The sequence below is a fragment of the Equus caballus genome, chromosome 1 (genome assembly GCF_041296265.1).
Source record: "Equus caballus isolate H_3958 breed thoroughbred chromosome 1, TB-T2T, whole genome shotgun sequence".
NCBI lineage: Eukaryota > Metazoa > Chordata > Mammalia > Perissodactyla > Equidae > Equus > Equus caballus.
The window spans coordinates 78,363,424-78,382,358 of record NC_091684.1 but is presented as its reverse complement, the minus strand read 5'-3'; the positions used below and the strand labels follow the sequence as shown (position 1 = coordinate 78,382,358).

The 18,935-nt window shown below is 39.9% G+C and overlaps 1 protein-coding gene across 4 annotated transcripts in view; it reads left to right on the top strand.

Moving 5' to 3' along the window:
- The first annotated feature begins 2,010 nt into the window (after positions 1–2,010).
- The window catches only part of COG2 (component of oligomeric golgi complex 2), a 59,857-nt gene continuing 42,932 nt past the window's right edge, over positions 2,011–18,935 (top strand). For 2 of the 4 annotated variants that reach the window (XM_001497369.7, XM_005602616.4), the window contains exons 1-3: positions 2,011–2,627; positions 16,761–16,922; positions 18,037–18,102. In XM_001497369.7, the coding sequence (XP_001497419.1) occupies positions 2,556–2,627; positions 16,761–16,922; positions 18,037–18,102 (300 nt within the window). In that variant the 5' untranslated portion in view covers positions 2,011–2,555. The remainder of the gene's footprint in view (positions 2,628–16,760; positions 16,923–18,036; positions 18,103–18,935) is intronic. The other 2 variants (XM_070228150.1, XM_014733871.3) reach the window with 1 other exon arrangement.

The following is an 18,935-nucleotide window of genomic DNA, read 5'->3' as shown; positions in this document are numbered from 1 at the left end:
ATTTAAGGCATAGGTATGTGAGTTATCTCTTTACAAGACAAAGAATATGTAAAAAAGTTAAAATGGTATCAGCGCCCACCCGTAGGGTCCAGCCATTTGGTGGTCCCCAAAACTTTTAGATAAGAATCAAACCGGATTGAGTAAATGGCAGAAGTCACCGCTTGAATTTTATCCTCAGCTAAAGACAAAGGAGGATTTGGTGGGGGGGGTCAGTTACATGAGGTTGCCAGACAGTAACCAACTTAAGTTCTTGCCTCTGGCATTGATTAAGAGTTTCTAGAGATAAGGCCATCCCCCTTCTTCCTGGCACAGAGAGGGAGGCATCTTCACAGGTAGAGGTTTCCCTTAGAAATGTAAATGTTTCCCAACAAAGGGACAAGCAAATTCTACTCCTTGGAGCCTGCCTCTCATCTGTAGTTTTAAAAGTAACCAGCCTAAAAATCCTCATTTAAAATTAAGCAGCCTAAAAATCCTCATCAATAAGAGTAAGCAAACAAAAAACAAATAACGAGGCTTTCATTCCCTGTATCCAAACAAACATAACAGGAACACAGGGGGCACTTTTTGCAATTGCACCTCTGGCAATTTATTTTGATTCTCCAGGTAAGTTCCAGTGCTCATCCTATCTCATCTTCTCTAGATGTTGGCAGGGAAGATGCTCTTTAATAGGCTTGGCAGGCCCAATGCTAGGGTGTTTTGGATTCTATATCCATATTTTAAAAGAGTGACCACTTTCCTATTTGGAGTAACTTGAATACAGGAGTCTCATTTTAAGGCATTGCCTTCCTCTGTCCCATTCCTTTTGAAGGGCTAAGATGGGTTAATGTTATGCCTAAGAAGAAGACAGCATTGGGAGGAGCAGCCTTTTCCAGGTGTCGACGAAAATAATCCATATCCAATCTATAAATGAAAATTTGGGTGAGTTTATTCTGAGCTTAAATCTGAGGATTATAACCCGGGAGAGTCTTTCCACAAAGGAACAGAGCACTCCAAAGAAGTGGGGGTATAAGGGTGGTTATATACCCTCAAAGAGGATGTTTCACATAGGATTGAAATGTCCCTCCCACAATAGTCGCGAGACAGCGATTGATGGAAATAGCAGGTAGGTCTTCTGTCTCTGTAAACACAGCAGGGTGGCAGTCTGTTGTCTCCAGCTGGGTGGTCACAGGTGAGCTGGGAGGTGAGTGCAGCAATCAGTTCCTAGCCTAAAGAAAAATGCTAATGTCGGGGGGAAGTTGCATCTTTATCTCAAGGGCCTTTGTTCTGGCCAAAGGAAATGTCTAAGCAGATATGCAATGCGTGCTCAATAGCCAGTCAGGCCCTTTTGGAGGAAAAAAAAAGAAGTCAGGCCGAATTAGGTTTATACCAAATGGCTTCCTCATATACTCCAATATATCCTATTGCTTGCCATTTTTATTTGTCACAGGTTTACAAAAGACCCATGTTGCAGGGAGGAAAGACTTGCAGAGTGAAGAGTGTGAAGTGAGCTTTGTGGTTTGAGTAGTCAGAGTGTGAAGGAGAAACAAGGGAAATGAATCGTGATCATGTAACCATGGTATTCGCTGCTAGAGGAAAGGACAGTGGGAGAAAAAGCAAGGGAAGAGAAAAAGAAAGAAAATCTCAGAATAAAATTGGAATGGATCTGGGAAGAGAAGGGAGAAAGTTTGAGAAATTGGAGGGGGTAGTGATTGCACCAATACTGGCTACAAACACAAAAATTTGCCCATTCCTGATTCAGATTAAAAATAAATATTTATGCACATGTATTTGTCTGCTGTGTTTTGACTAAGCAGCTGGTGAGGCACTCCTTGAAGAACCCTGAAGACCCAAAGCTGTGTTCAGAGGCTGCCCACCTGAAACTGAGCTCAAAATTGAGCAGCGAGCTGTCAGCTAACCACCTTCTTCTGCACAGGACCCGGGAGCTGAGCTCATGGGAGAAGACTCTACTCTCGCCTGCTGGCGCCAAGGCGAGGAGGGGAGGCCCGAGCTCCCGCAAAGGCCCCAGCGCCCGGATAGCAGCGGAGAGCGCAGGGAAGGGAGCAACGAGCGGTGTAGGGTCCAGCCCTGGAACACCCTCCTGACAACGAGGGGGCTGACATTCGACAATGACTCCTCTTTCAGCATTCCAAAGCGGTGCAATCTCGGGAAGAAGACACTGGAAAAGCGCAGCAGGCGACTTTTCCCAGCGGAAACGGTAGGGTGGCGAGTGAGCCCGGCTGGCGGATTCGGCCCTTCTCCTCCAGGGCTCAGTCCCGCCTCCTTGGGAGCCGGGCCGCCCCGCGGCGGCGAGCGCGAGGCTGCAGTGCCGCCCTCCACCGCATGGGGCAGCACTGACTGCAGCATGGCAGCGGCGGCAGACCGGTGGGACTCTTGGCGGCGGCAGGCGAGGCCGGCTGGCGGCCCTCCCTCATTGGCCGTGGCGCGGGCGCCGCCATGTTGGCGGAAGTGGTTCTTTCCGTGCGGTGGAGACGCTGTGGCGGTCGCCTGGTCCCTCGGTGGAGATTCCTGCTGCTTAGCGTCGCTGGTGTTGGCGCTGAGAGGCGGCGGCCGGCGGGATGGAGCAAAGTAGGATGAACCTGCCCAGGGGGCCGGACACGCTCTGCTTCGACAAGGACGAGTTTATGAAGGTGCGCGCCGAGCTCACCCCGAGCTGGGCTTTGGGTGCCGGCCCTGCTCCGCCGCGGGCCTCCCCTCGGCTCCTCCTGCCGCGTCTCGGCCGCCCTTTCCCGCGGCGCTCGCTCTGTGACAGGCCTCGCCCTGCCCTGCGCGGTCTCCTGGCCTCAGGTTTGGCAGGTGCACCTGGAGAGAACACGTCTGTGAAATCGTGCATGTTGAGTGAAATGGCCTGAAAGTTCTGGGCAAGGAGTTTTGAGCCAAATGTAAAAGCCCGTGTTATTACCTGACCTTGTTATCACGCAGTGCAGGCAGATTACCAATCCTCTAGTCAGAAGGAAGCTTGTTGACCAGTGCATTGCACCTGGAGGCTCAGTAAATATGCGTTGAACCTATCTCTGAACCCATGTACCTACCCAGGGATCGGGTCGGAACAAAGGGCACTTAATCTAAAGTTTTTGCCTAACATTCATCTAAAGCTTCTGGAATAAGATATTTAAAAGATTAGAATACTCTTACTGATTTTGTAGCAGTACAACAAAGCAAACCATTCTTTTCTAAAGTTGCCCTACTTTCTCTCTTTATAAATTGAACTTGAATTTGGTCTGCAGGTAATTGGAGTACATAAACTTATAGATTAGCAATATAAGCTGGAAACGTTTTACTGATAATAGAAGTTCCATCAGGCACAGCCTTGAAAACGTCCAAGATTTGAATCAGAGCTAGGAGAAGCTTTGCCTACCTATTTGGTATCTGCAGTTAAACTATCAAAAATGTAGTTATGTTTAGTTTCTAAGTATTGAAACTTTTGACATCACTTAGTAGCTGGTTTCGGTGTTAAAAAGTTAAAAAGTTTTGGCTCAGTAGATACAAAGTTTTGAACGAGTGAATTTAAATTTGTTCTTGTCCTGTCTTTTGTGATGACTTCAAGTCAGAATATGTTTTTCTTTTGCTGGGTTAATTAGCTTCTCTCTTTTTGATATTTACAGTCAGATCACATCTTCAAAACTCTGGTTTTAAAAAAGGATTTACATCTGGATCCTCTCCAGTGTGGCCATATCATTTTTAATATGTGAGCCTATCTAGACTTAGGAGTGATATACTTTTGTTCTTGTACAGCGATGTTTCTGCTAAACCACTGTAATAAAAGTTGTAACTTGACTAGGATATCGGAAAGAGAGTACAGAGTGAACTCACGGTTCTAGAAACCCTTTGTTCCACCTCCTGGCTAAGAGCTACCGTGATGTGAGGGTGGAAAGAAAGAACTGAGGAGACACGATGGGGAGAGGTGCACTGGAAGAAGAAAATGTACACACAGAGATCAGGGACTTTGTTCTGACTTCTCTTACTTCAAGGATCTTGGAGTACAGAAAACTCTTGTCCATCTTTTGACTTTTTCAGGCTTCTTCAGACCCAATACCAGCATCCTTTCTGACTCACTAGTCCCACCATCTTTCTCACTCTGAGCTGACAGAATGCCTTTGGTAAAAGCAGCTTCAGAAAGTAAAAATCTCAAAATATTAGTTCTAAAATAGAACGTAGAGGTAGGGAGAGAGCAAACTGGGGAACTAGATGGAATGCCAGCAATTCCATATTTTTTCCTGGCTCTTAAACCTCTTAATATGCCATACAATTTGTAGTGCTAATAAATGTGACCACTCCACATCAAGAAGAAAAATACATAGAACAGCTGTTTTGTGTAAAACGTTATTGATTTTCTAGGTGGGACCCGGAGATAAAGGTTATTTGCAAATTTGTGTTCCCTTCAAAGAGACATTTAATAAGTTATAGTTCCATGCACAAAGGATGGGTGGAGAGCTTGCTGTTGTTGTTGTATTTCTACATTTCTGTCTCATTCAACACATTTTGGAATTGGGTAGATTTTGTGCCTGTGGGAATGTTAGGGAATATCAGAGTTGGCATTAGGAGAGTTGAGATTGCTTGAAATCCAGTCAGTTGATTGGAAATTTTGTCATTAGTCTGCCAAATGTGATGAGCACCTGGTAGGGCAATAGTAACAATTGCTCATTTAAAATAAACAGGCATTCATTGCTCACCTACTGTGTGCCAGCCAGCAATCTAGACGTGATGGCACAAGGAAAGATAAGATATGGTTTTGGCCCTTGAGTATGGTGATAGGAAGAATGTGTGTGCCAAGAAACTGCACTTAGTTCAGAGTGGTTTGGGTATGGAAGAATGGCCAGATATGAGACTGGAAATGTAGAAAGGTAGATCGGGTGGGGTTGCAAGTTGTGCTGGGCCTTGTACACTGCACTGAGGGGTTTGTGCCTGATGCAGTATTCATTATGGAGTTATAGTCAAGTTTAAAGCAGGAAATTATGTGGTCATTTCTGTTGCATTGGAGCTGACCGGTGGCAGGAGGCTACTTAAAAAATCATTTCAGTGGCCCTTATGAGATCTAACGAAAAAAACAGAGGAGGGAACAGGTTTGTGAAAGCTGTAGGTGATCAAAAGGCAGGACTGGCACATGGAAGAATCACTTTGAGGCAGAGCTGGTGGCAACATCATACTGTTAGCTTTGTCAGCTTAAAAAAAGTACAAAAATCCTGAGAGAGCTGACTAATGAATGTAAATAGGACTTAAGATAGCAAGAGAGAAAAAGGGGCATGCTAACAAAGGTGAATTAGACCCGTTCACCTAGGTGTGCTTTCGAAATCATAGCCTCCCCTTCTCTCTCAGCATATGACTTCATTTCCTGTTTAACAGAAAAAATAAAGGCCATCAAATGGGAACTCATTCATCTTGCTGGTAACAATCCCATTCTTTAAAAAAAAAAAAAATCCAAAACAAACAAACAAAAATCTCATTCTTGTATTTGTACCCATTCTCTTTCTCATTCTTGCCTGGTACGTAGAGGGGCTTTCTTTCCTCCTAAGGTTAATTTTTCCACCCATGCTTGGATCCCATGCTCTCTTGCCTTCTCAGGACTTTCTTATCTTCTCCTTCTCTATCCTCCTATTTCAAACACACTCCTATTTTAGTCTCTTCCACTTGATCCTCCTGCCTTTAGTTATGGCCCTGTCACTCTTTTCCGTATCACAGCCAAATGCTCAAGAATTGTCTTCACTTTCTCACCTTTTACTCTTAAACTCTTTCCATTCTGGCTTCTGGCCCCATCATTCCACTGACCATTTTTGCCAGTGCTAACTAGATGTAAGTCAATCCAGCACACCTTTTTCTGTCTCCTTACTTGACCTCTCAGCAGACCAAATGCTGTCTTCATTGCTTTCTGAGACCCAGTGCTTTCTGGTTTTCTTCTTACCTCTCTGGTCTCTCTGTCTCCTGTGCATAATCATTCTCCTCCTTGTAGCCATTAAATGGCTGCTTATGGGCTCAATCACATGTCCTCACCTTTCCCTAGATGATCCTTTGTGCAGCTTCAGTGACCATCTATAGGTAGGTGACACAGATTCATATCTCTGGCCCAAATGTCTCCTGATCTCTAGTACCATACAATCAACTTCTCCTTGACATCTCTTTTTGGATATCTCTCTGGCACCTCAGACTCATCATGTTCAAAACTGAATTCATGAGTACCTCCTCCCCGCAAAACTAGATCTCTTGTAGTATTACATATCTCAGTTAATGCTCCACCATCCATCTAGTTGTGAGTTAGAAAACCAGGAGTCAGCTTCTCTCTCTGTCACCTTTCCAAAATCCAATATGTGGATTTCTACTGAGTCCTAGAGATTTCACTTCCTGAATATCTCTTGAATCCATCTGCTTCTCTCCATCTCCTCTTTTTCTACCTTCCAAGTTATCATCTCATGGAATTTTACTAGAATGCCTTCTTAATTAATCTCCTTGCATCCATCCTTGCTCTTTCTAATCCATGTTCTACATTGCACGCAGGGTGTTCTTCTCAAAATGCATATCCGATCTTGTATGTAACAGGTGGATAGTCAGTCTGCCTAGTCATGAGAAAACATTTTTCAAAACATTTGAAAATATTTTAAAGCAGCTCATTCTATTGTTGAACGGTTTTAATGGTAGACAGTTTGTTTCTCTGCTAAGTCAAAATCTGCCTCCATTGAACTTCTATTCATCAGTTCCTTTCCTGAATCCCCGCCTCTTAGTGGCTTTGTTGGCACTTTTGATAGGCACATGCTAGCTTTTTAATGAAAAGAGAAATTGGGAACTCTCCTTATGGTGACTATAAGCATCTATACTATGTTAAAGAACTAGTAGAAGATAAGTCATTGAGGCTCCTCTCTGTTCTAACTGGCTGAATTGGGAATATTGAAACTGGAAGTGTGTCCAAGAGTGTCCCTGTTCTCAAGGAGCATATATTCTGATGGAAAAAGGAAAAATGAGCAGCTGTTCAGATCTCTTTGTGTTGTGCTGGTTGAATAGCAGTGACCTGGAAATGTGGGTCCCAGTTTGAGCTCTGCTGCCCACTAGTGTGACTTTGGGCAAATTGCTGGCCTCTGGGCATCATTTTCCTCATTAGTATGATGGGGGTGGTACTTAATCTGAGTAATACTTGCAGTCTCTCCAGTTCTTGGCATTTTATGTTTCTGTGAAAAAAGACACTAGTCAATTTTTCTGGTTTGCAGTTAGGGAAACTGAGGCCCAGAGGTGCCATAACTTCCCCCAAAGTCATATACCTAGTTGGGGCACATGTGGCTCTTATCTCCTGATTCCCTGACTCCCGGGCTTCAGTCCTGGGAAAATAATAGTGTGTAACACTTTTCTTTCCAGAGTTCCAGAGGTGGGAACTTTGGAAAGTGGGAAATTTGGAATATCATCAAGAACAGCCCAAAAGATGACACAGAGTCCTTATGCCGAAGTTCCTGCATTTTACCAATAGAGAAGAGATTGGGGGCTGTCTCTTATTTTAGAAGAAATTCTTAACAAGTCTAGTGATCTGGACTCTTGACCTGTAGATTAGGTATAGGAAACATGGTGAGAGGGAAAAGGTGGACTGTTTGAAATAGACTCATTGGCAACAGCAAGAAATAGTGCCTGACAGGAAAGGAAAAGAGAAAAGTGACAAAACGCAGATAGCAGTTTGAGAGCAGTACTGTTTATGCTGCCGAGTGCTCTGTTCCTGGGAGCCATCCTCCTTTCACAGCAACTTAGCGCTTACCTTATAGGTTCATAATTTGACCCTAAGTCTTCATCAAAGCCTTGAATTCTCTTCATCAGTTTGAGACAGATGTAAGTAATGTATTTGAGACTGAGTGCCACAAAAAAATTCTGATTAGACATATATGGAACTTCATTTTGTAGAAAAATTTATGTATGTGAAATACTTTTCTTGGTGATATAAGTAACATTGATCATAAAGTTTATTTGGTTGGCACTTGGTAAAAAGAGGTTCTTTGCAAAAAGAAGTTTATTTTTGTCCTTGCTTTTGATTTTGTAATTCACTTCTTGCAATGTTATAAAGCTTATCATTTGAATAAAATGTTGAACTTACGGCCCTTTGAGTTATTATTAAAGTCATCCCTCCGTATCCACAGTGGATTGGTTCCAGGAACCCATGCTGCTGACACTCCCCCCCGCCCCCTCCCGCCATGGCACCACGTGGCAAGCCATGCTGTGGTAGGTGTCCCACATATAAAGTAGAGGCAGATGGGCATGGATGTTAGCTCAGGGCCAGTCTTCCTCAGAAAAAAGAGGAGGATTGGCAGCAGTTAGCTCAGGGCTAATCTTCCTCAGAAAAAAAAAAAAAGAGTTCTTTGTATATTTTGGATTCAAGTCCTTTGTCATGTCTGTGTTTTGTGAGTATTTTCTTCATTCTGTGACTTGTCTTTTCATGCTCTTAAAACTCTCTTTTGCAGAGAAGTTTTTAATTTTGACAAAGTCCAACTTAACAGTTTTTTCTTTCATAGCTCATGCTTTTGGTGTTGTGTCTAAATAGTCATTGTCAAATTTCAAGTTACCTGATTTTCTCCTATGTTATCTTCTGGAAGTTTTGCATTTTACATTTAGGTCTACAAACCATTTTGGATTAATTTTTTGTGAAAGGTATGAAAGATCTATGCCTTTATTCATTTTTTTCCATGTGGATTCATTCTTTTTACACTGTTACAGTACCATTTGTTGAAGACTATCCTTTCTCCATTGAATTGTCTTGCATATTTGTGTGGATCTATTTCTGAGCTCTCTATTCTGTTCCATTGATCTATTTGTCTCTTCTTTTGTCAGCGCCATTCTTTCTTAACTACTATAGCTTTAATAGTAAGTCTTGAGGTTGGGTAGTGTCAGTTCTCTGAATTTGCTTTTTTCCTTCCATATTGTGTTGGCTACTTTGGGCCTTTTGCCTTTTTGTATAAACTTTAGAATCAAATCAATTTGTTGATATCCACAAAATAACTCTGAGATTTTGATTGGGATTGCACTGAATCTATAGATCAATTTGGGAAGAACTGATAGATTAACAATATTGAGTCTTCCTATCCATGAGTATGGAATATCTCTCCATTTATTTAGATCTTATTTTCCTTACTTTCTTTCATCAGAATTTTGTTATTTTTTCTCATATTGATCTTGTACATATTTTGTTAGATTTGTGCCTGAGTATTTCATTTTTTTTTTAAGATTTTATTTTTTCCTTTTTCTCCCCAAAGCCCCCCAGTACATAGTTGTGTATTCTTCATTGTGGGTTCTTCTAGTTGTGGCATGTGGGACGCTGCCTCAGCGTGGTCTGATGAGCAGTGCCATGTCCACGCCCAGGATTCGAACTAACGAAACACTGGGCTGCCTGCAGCGGAGCGCGCGAACTTAACCACTCGGCCACGGGGCCAGCCCCTGAGTATTTCATTTTTTTGTCTGCTAAAATAACTGATGTATTTTTAATTTCAAATCCCACTTGTTCATTGTTGGTATATAGGAAAGCAATTGACTTTAGTATATTAACCTTGTATCCTGCAATCTTGCTATAATCACTTGTTAGTTTCAGGAGTTTTTGGGTCATTTCCTCAGGATTTTCTACACTGACAATCATGTAATCTATAAACAAAGTTTTATTTCTTCTTTCCCAATTTGTGCACCTTTTATATCTTTTTCTTGTCTTATTATTTTGGACTTCCAGTACAGTGTTGAATAAAAGTGGTAAAAGAGACATCCTTGCCTTGTTCCCCATTTTTTGTTTTCTCATCATTAATATGTTAGCTGTGAGCTTTTTGTAGAAATTGTTCATCAAGTTACTAAAGTTCCTCTCTATTCCTAGTTTTCTGAGAGTTTTTATCAAGAGTGGGTGTGGATTTTGTCAAATGCTTTTTCTGCATCTGTTGATATAGTAGTGTGATTTTTCTTTTAAAGTGATGGATCACATCAATAGATTTTCTAATATTGAACCAACCTTGCGTATGTTTGGTTTTGGTATTAGGATAACGGTGGCCTCATAGAATGAGTTAAGAAGTGTTCCCTCTGCTTTTATTTTCTGGAAGAGATTGTAGAGAATTGTATAATTTCTTTCTTTTCTTTTCTTTTTTTTTTTTTAAAGATGGGCACCTGAGCTAACAACTGTTGCCACTCTTTTTTTTTTTTTTCCCTGCTTTTTCTCCCCAAATCCCTCCAGCACATAGTGGTATGTTTTAGTTGTGGGTCCTTCTAATTGTGGCATGTGGGACGCTGCCTCAACGTGGCCTGATGAGCAGTGCCATGTCCACGCCCAGGATCCGAAGCAGTGAAACCCTGGGCTGCTGAAGCGGAGGGCGCGAACTTAACCACTCAGCCACAGGGCCAGCCCCTGTATAATTTCTTGTAATTGTATTCTTTCTTCCTTAAATATTTGGTTGAATTCACCATTGACAATGGGATCAGTAGTGATAATCCTTTTTTCATCTGATGTTAGTAATTTATGTCTTCTCCCTTTATTTCTTTGTTAATCTGGCTAGCAGCTTACCTGTTTTATTGTATTTTCAAAGAGCTAGATTTTGGTTTCATTGATTTTTTTTTTTTGATTTACTGGTTTTAATTTCCTTGATTTCTGCTCTAATTTTTATTTTTTCTTTTCTTATGCTTACTTTAGACTTAATGTTCTTTTTTTAGTTTCCTAAAATGAAAGCTTAGATTATTAACTTTAGAGCTTTTTTCTTTTCTAATATTTGCATTCTATACCACATACCTTTAAGCACTGTTTTTGCTTCATCCCACACATTTTCCTAAGTCATATTTTATTTTCATTTAGTTCTAAATATCTTTTCATTTCTTTTGACACTTCTTTATCTCATGTGTTATTTAGAAGTGTGTTGTTTAATTTCCAAGTATTTTGGAATTTTCCAGCTACCGTTCTGTTACTGATTTCTAGTTTAATTTCATTATAGTCTGAGAGCATACTTTGTATAATTTCTAATTTTAAAAATTTTTTAAGGTGTGTTTTATGGCCCAGAATTGGTTTGCCTTGATGAATATTCCCAGTGAACTTGAGAAGAATGTGTATTCTGCTGTTATTGGATGAAGTTGTCTATAGATGACCATTATATCCAGCTGATTGATAGTGATGTTGAGTTAACTATATCTCAGCTGATTTTTCTGGATCTGTCGGATCCTTACTGCCTTCCTCCTAGATCTGTCCATTACTGATAGAGAGGTGTTGGCCACCAGCTATAATAATAGATTTGTTTATGTCTGTATAGTTCTTTTACTTTTTGCCTCATATATTTTGAAGCTTTGTTAAGCAAATACGCATTAAGGATTGTTCTGTGTTCTTCGTGAATTGACTTCTTCCTCATTATGTAATACTCTTCTTTATGCTTGATAATTTTCCGTGCTCTGAAAACTGCTTTGTCTTAAATTAATGTAGCTACTCCAGCTTTCTTTTGGTTACTGTTACTTTGGAATTTTTAATGTATCTGAAGATTTTTCTTGTTGATATTTTTTTCTTTTTTTTGTTGAGATATAATTCATATAAAATTTACCATTTTAAAGTGTACACTTCACTGGTTTGTTCTATGTTTACTATGTTGTGCATCTGTCACCACTCTGTAATTCTAGAACATTTCCATCACCTCAGAAAGAAACCTCAGACCTATTAGTTCCAATTCTCCCGTCCCCCTGGAAACCACTAATCTGCTTTCTGTCTTTATGGATTTGCCTATTCTGGAACATCTCGTATAAATAGAGTCGTACAATATGTGGCCTTTTGTGTCTGGCTTCCTTCACTTAACGTAGTGTTTTCAAGGTTCATCTATATTCTAACAGGTAATAGTACTTTATTCCTTTTTATGGCTGAATAATATTCCACTGTGTGGATTTTTATCTGTTCATCACTTAATAGACACTTAGGTTGTGTTTTCTTGTTGGCTCTTATAAATAATGCTTCTAGGAACATTCATATACAAGTTTTTATGTGAACATCTGTTTTCAGTTAGTTCTATCAGGTGTATAGACCTAGGTAGGGAATTGCTGGGTAATTTTGTGTTCAACGTTTTAAGGAACTGCCAAACTGTTTTCTACTGCAGGTACACCATTTTACATTCTCACCAGCAATGTATGAGGGTTCTGGTTTCTCCACATCCTTGCCAACACTTTTTTTTCTTTTTCTTATTTTATTGTAGCCATCCTAGTGGGTGTGAAGTGGTATCTTGTGATTTTGATTTGTATTTCCCTAATGACTAATGATGTTGAGCATCTTTTCATGTGCTTATTGGCCATTTGTATATCATCTTTGGAGAAATGTCTGTTCAAATCCTTTGCTCATTTTTTAATTGGGTTGTCTTGTTATTGTTGTGTTGTAAGAGTTCCTTCTATAGTCTGGATATTAGACTCTTGTCAGATATATGATTTACAAATATTTTATACCATTCTATGGATTGTCTTTTCACTTTCTTAATAGTGTCCTGTGATGCACAAAACTTTTTATTGTGATCAAATTGAGTTTATCTACTATTTCTTAAGCTTTTTGTGTCATATCTAAAAAACCATTGCCTAATCCAAAGTCACACAGATTTTCACCTCTGTTTTCTTCTATGAATTTTATACTTTTAGCTCTTATTCAAATCTTTGATCCATTTTTGAGTAAATTTTTGTATATGGTGTGAGGTTCGTGTCCAAATTTATTCTTTTGCATGTAGATATTCACTTGTCCCAGCATCATTTGTTGAAAAGACTCTTCTTTCCCCATTGAATGGTCTTGGCATCCTTGTAAAAAATCAGTTGACCATAAATCTATGGGTTTTAAGTTTTTTCTTTTTAAATGTTTAGTAAATATACAATATAAAGTAAAACAATTTCTGGTAAAGAAATGTGCCTGTTGTTATATGCCGCTGTGAATTTGAGAGTGTTTGTTGCTGTAGCAAAAGCTGCCTAATTCAGTATTCGCAAATGTTCTAAGTAATTTAGTCTTAAGCTGTGCAGCATTTGTTTATCTGAGAATAAGTATATAAATGGTAAGTTGAGTATTAATATTACCTAATAGCGTTTGTTCATTGGAGCTGAGTTATATGATTTGGAATGCCATCATGAAGTTCAGATCTGAACTTCATCTGTGAGAAGTTCAGAACTTCAAAGAATATGTAACTGAGTCAGGTAAAGTGATTTGCCTAAAGTCATACAGCTGGTTAGTGGCAAGGCCAGGATTACAAGCTGTGTCCTCCCATTTTCTTTCTGTGATCTGCTATGTAACTATGAATGTAAGGTGTTGTCTGGGGTAGTCTCAAGAAGGAAAATGACCAGGCTAATCCTGGCCCCAGATAAAGAGGCAGATGGGTTTTCAGTAGGTGGCTGTGAAATTATGATTTGATAAGAAATCCTCATACCTGACACTATCAGGGCAGGTGTTTGGCTGATTGATTAAGAAAGTCAGTTTGAACAAGTACTCTTATGGGATGATGCATAGAGTCCTTAACATTTTAGATTAAAACATATATATATGTACATTTATTCTCCATTGATGTGGTGCTGAGCTCTTTTCTCTGAAAATTGATCTGCTGATGAGATTTCTGTATTGTTTTTTTTTGCATTCAGTTTCAGTTTAAGTTGAATGAGAACCCTAGGGCATTTGCAAAGAATCTGGGTGTATAATGCTTCTAGGTTTGTATGATCCTCCTCCACCTTGTGCTGCCTGATTCATGATGATCTCACTCATAGTTAATTCAACAAAAGTTTTCTTATCAATTTCCCTGTATTAAGACTTTCCAAACCATCTGCCTTAGTTTTCATAAAAACAGTTATCTTTTTGCACTTGTATTTTGTTGATTTACATAATATTTAGTAAAATTATTGGAGGGCCTGCCCCATGGCCTGATGGTTGAGTTCAGTGTGCTCCACTTCGGCAGTCTGGGTTCAGTTCCTGGGAGTGGACCTGTGCCACTTGGTGGCTGTGCTGTGGCAGTGACCCACAAATAAAATAGAGGAAGATTGGCAGGTATGTTAGCTCAGGACAAATCTTCCTCAAGCAAAAAGAGGAAGATTGGCAACAAATGTTAAGCTCAGGGCTAATTTTCCTCAGGAAAAAAATTATGTAATCATGATAAGTACAAGTGGCCTTAACAAGTTTGGGAATTATCACATCTGATTCTTTTTGACTAAACAGCTCAACTAGTAGCAGTCAAAGTCACAGGTGAAGTAGACAATAACCTGCTGGTTCTAAGCATGTCAGCCTACCAGGGGCATCAGAATGTTATAAAGGGGAAACAGAACATAGCTAATCCTGTGAGACTAGTGCTTGGAAGTTGGTTATGAGCGATTCTGAACATCTGTTCAATGGAATACTCAACATTCATATAAAATGTTAATACAAATTTATATGTAATATGAAAAGACATTAAAGTTATATTTTTATATGGGAAAAAACAGTTTGGAAAACAGCATGAGTATGAAGATTCTGTGTGTATGTCTGTGTGTGTGTACCCACAGAAAAGGGTCTGGGGTTCCACTTCAAGATGGCAAGGTAGGAGGATTGTGAATTCATCTCTTTGCATGGGCACACTGAATCTACAGCTACATATGGAACAGTTGTCTGAAAAAAAAAAAAAAAACCCAGACTAGCTCAGTGACTCCTCCACGTCAGATGAACAAGAAAAAACCCACATTGAAGCCCATGGGAGAGGCTAAGACACAGTCTTGCCATAAACCCCACGCCTGTTGCAGCGACCCACAATTGGGAGGGAACTGAAACCCTGAGCTTCTCCCTGAGGAACAAAGGGTTTGAACCCCACATCTGCCACCCCAGCTTTTACGACCTGCACCTGAGAGATGAGCTCCTAAAACATCTAGCTTTGAAAGCCAATGGGGCTTGTGTCCACAAGACCCACAGGTTATAGGGAACTGAGAAACAGTTCTTAAAGGGGTTGACTGTAGACTCACCCACCCCAGGGCCTGGCACAGGGCAGCCAACTGAAAAGCACCCAGACTTTCTGTGAAAGAGGCTTATTTGCTTATCTTAAAGCATTGGTCTGAGGCGCAGGCATCTAATTTAACACACATCTAGGGGCCTCCTGAAATACTCTCCAAAGACGGAGGCTGGCAGTTGCCTTCTTTATGCTCTCCCTCTGCCTCGCTGCAGCTCGCCAGTATCTCCTGGAAAGGAGCTTTATGCTTGTCTGGCACCCAGATTTTTGTGGCTGCTGCCCAGGGCACACCTTTAGATCACCTGGCTCTGGTGGCCAGTGAGCCTTATGCTCACAGATCCCCCATGTTCATTGCAGCATTCTTTACAATTGCCAAGGCATGGGAGCAACCTAAGTATCCATTGATGGATGAATAGATAAAGAAAATGTGTATATGTCCAATGGAATATTATTCAGCCATAAAAGAAGGAAATCTTGCCATTTGGGACAACATGGCTAGACCTTAAGGGCATAATGCTAAGCAAAATAAGTCAGACAGAGAAAGACAAGTATTGTATGATCTCACTTATATGTGGTATCTAACAAAAGAACAAAAAAACTCATAGGTACAGAGAACAGATTGGTGTCAGAGGTGGGGCGTGGGGGAGTGTGAAATAGTTGAAGGGGGGGTCATTGGATACAGACTTAGACTTATAAGATGAGTAAGTCCTGGGGATGTATTCTACAGTTAATAATACTATATTGGGGCTGGCCCGGTGGCACAGCAGTTAAGTGCGCACATTCTGCTTCTTGGTGGCCCAGGGTTCACTGGTTCGGAACCTGGGTGCGGACATGGCACCGCTTGGCAAAAAGCCAAGGTATAAAGGCGGTCCCAGGTAGGCGTCCCAGGTATAAAGTAGAGGAAGATGGGCATGGGACATGGATATTAGCTCATGGCCAGTCTTCCTCAGCAAAAAGAGGAGGATTGGCAGTAGTTAGCTCAGGGCTAATCTTCCTCAAAAAAAAAAAAATACTATATTGTTTATTCGAACTTGCTAAGAGAGTAAATCTTAAAAGTCGTTATCGCAAGAAGAAAAGTTTGTAACTTTGTGGTGATGGATGTTAGCTAGACTTATTGTGATGATCATTTGCCACTAGACAACAATATGAAATCATTGTGTTGTACATCTGAAACTAATATAATGTATGTCAATTATATCTGACTTTTAAAAAAGTAATTTATATTTTAAAGAGAAAGACAAAAAACGTCTGGAAGGATGTGAATCACATGTTAAATAGTGAAAAAATCATAAATATTGCTTATCTGTACAGCATCAGAATTTGGGTGATTTTTTTACTCTCTATTATGTAATTACTTCTTTGTTGGTTAAAAGTTTTACCTTGAACATTTATTACTTTTAAAATTAAAGGAGAGGGGCCGGCCCGGTGGCGCAGTGATTAAGTGTGAACGTTCCACTTGAGTGGCCTGGGGTTCACTGGTTCAGATCCCAGGTGCGGACATGGCACGGCTTGTCAAGCCATGCTGTGGTAGGCCCACATATAAAGTAGAGGAAGATGGGCATGGATGTTAGCTCAGGGCCAATCTTCCTCAAAAAAAAAAAAAAATTAAAGGAGAAAAGCTACTTCTGTTTTGAGAAGAGCCTATTTGAAATGTGCAATTTAACAAAATAAAATCCCTTGTAGAATTTAGGCAACAGGAGAGGATACGCTTGGTCGGACCCCCTTTTGGCACCCGTATAAAGTGACCAGGCACCTTCGTTGTTGTGTGTACTTAAAGGTACTTTTTCCCTGCAGCAATATACTCTTATTCTTTCTCTCATTTTATTTTTATATGTAAAATGTGATATCATTGCAGTAATTTTTCTTTTCTGGTTTTATTTTCAGGAAGATTTCGATGTTGATCATTTTGTGTCTGACTGTAGGAAGCGTGTCCAGCTGGAAGAATTGAGAGATGACCTGGAACTCTACTATAAACTTCTTAAAACAGCCATGGTTGAACTCATCAACAAGGATTATGCAGATTTTGTCAACCTTTCAACAAACTTGGTAAACCATAAATCCGAAATTTTTACAGTCAGTATTTACACACATAACACTTTCTCACTCATATTTATTCTTAAATGTGCTGTGTTTTTAGAAACCTTTTAGTTGATTTTTCCCCCCAGAAACTTGAAGAGATTACTAATCTCATTAATAAAAGAACTAAACTTTCTTGGTATACATTTGGTTTTTTTACTTATTTAAGATGTTCCAGCTTGATTTTTTTTAAATTAGTAATTAAGAAATAGCGAAAAGTAAAAGACGATAATATCAGAGTAATTGTTTTCGTTAGTTGCTAAGTGATCACCATGAAATCTGACTGGTTTAGATTAATTTACAAGAGCAACCACATATCAGCTATTCTTAAGGAAATGTTTAATTTACTTTCAGGCACATGTGCTAGCCACAGCTAGGTTGAAGAAACATAGGCCAATATTGATCTTTAGGAAGCTTGGTTTTTTAAAAATGTAAGACTCGTTTGTAATGAGCATATCAATCGTTTGTAAAAGTTGTTTAGAAATGCTTGAGTTTTAATATTCATGAAAATGTTTTTTTGTTCATATTTTATTTTGTTTTTAAATATGTTTGTCCAAAGAAGTACAGAAAGTAGCCATCTCCATGCGAATTTCAAGAAGTGTTAAAATTAATGAGCCATGTTTGCTTTTGGGAAATACACAACTAAGATACATGTTCTAGTAGGATTTGAAGCCCCCCAAATTTTATTTCCATTCTATTTAACTTGGATTTTTCTCATATCCAAATTATACAAGTTATAGTAATGTTTAGGAGAGATGTAGTCCATCAGACTTTAACATCAGCTGGTTGAATATCATAAATTATAGACAAGTATTCACTTCCTGTTAAACTTTTCTGAATTCATTTCTTATGACTTCCCTTATTTTTATAGTTTCATGTATGTCAACAGATTTTTTTCATATTCTATGAGCAATATTTGTGGCAAAATAACATTTCTGTTATGTAGTTACTTAGCAATATATGGTTGTCAGTTTTTGTTGTACAGAAAGAATAACCTAAGTCTAGTACTGCTTTGATCATTGAGCAGATACTTCGTTATTACTCTGGGTTGGATGTGTTTGTGCCAACGTGATTTTGCCTTTAGGTTGGTATGGACAAAGCCCTCAACCAGCTTTCTGTGCCTTTGGGACAATTACGAGAAGAGGTTCTGGTAAGTCCCCAAGTAATATTCAGCAGTCCACCATAAAGCATGTTATGCTTGTTTGCCTTCTCCAAGAAGAATTCCTTTAATCTGTTAACTTGGTTAGTAGTTGTTGTTTAATGGTCGGTGACTGTGGTCCCCACCTTCAAAAAAGTTGTGAATGATTCTCTAGTTTTTACATGCGGTATTACAACCTGAAAACCATGTTTGATTTGAAGATGACAGATTTTCAGAGTAGACAGCTTTAAAATGCCAGGGGAGGAGAAGAAGGCTATTTTAAAATTCAACTTGTTAATGCCACCTTACTTATATGTAAGTGGTCTCCAATTTACAAATGGCTTATATTTTACGAATTTGTAGTTTTGAAAGTATTTTCCAGATATTTGTCCGCAAGACAAGTTCACAAAAGCTATTTAACCCCGAATGCAACTGAAAGACAATGTAAACATAACCTACTACCTAGTAAACATTATATTTTAATGTTTCTCTGAGAAAATCTCTGGGGCCGGCCCGGTGGCACAGCAGTTAAGTTTGCACGTTCCACTTCTCGGTGGCCCGGGGTTCGCCGGGTTAGATCCCAGGTGTGGACATGGCACCGCTTGGCACGCCATGCTGTGGTAGGCGTCCCATGTATAAAGTAGAGGAAGATGGGCATGGGACATGGATGTTAGCTCAGGGCCAGTCTTCCTCAGCAAAAAGAGGAGGATTGGCAGTAGTTTGCTCAGGGCTAATCTTCCTCGAAAAAAAAAAAATCTCTGCTGCAGAAATGGGACTCCTCACCTCTAAGCCACTGGGGACAGGGACTCCATCCGGATGAACAATAGAGGAGGAATTTGGCATGA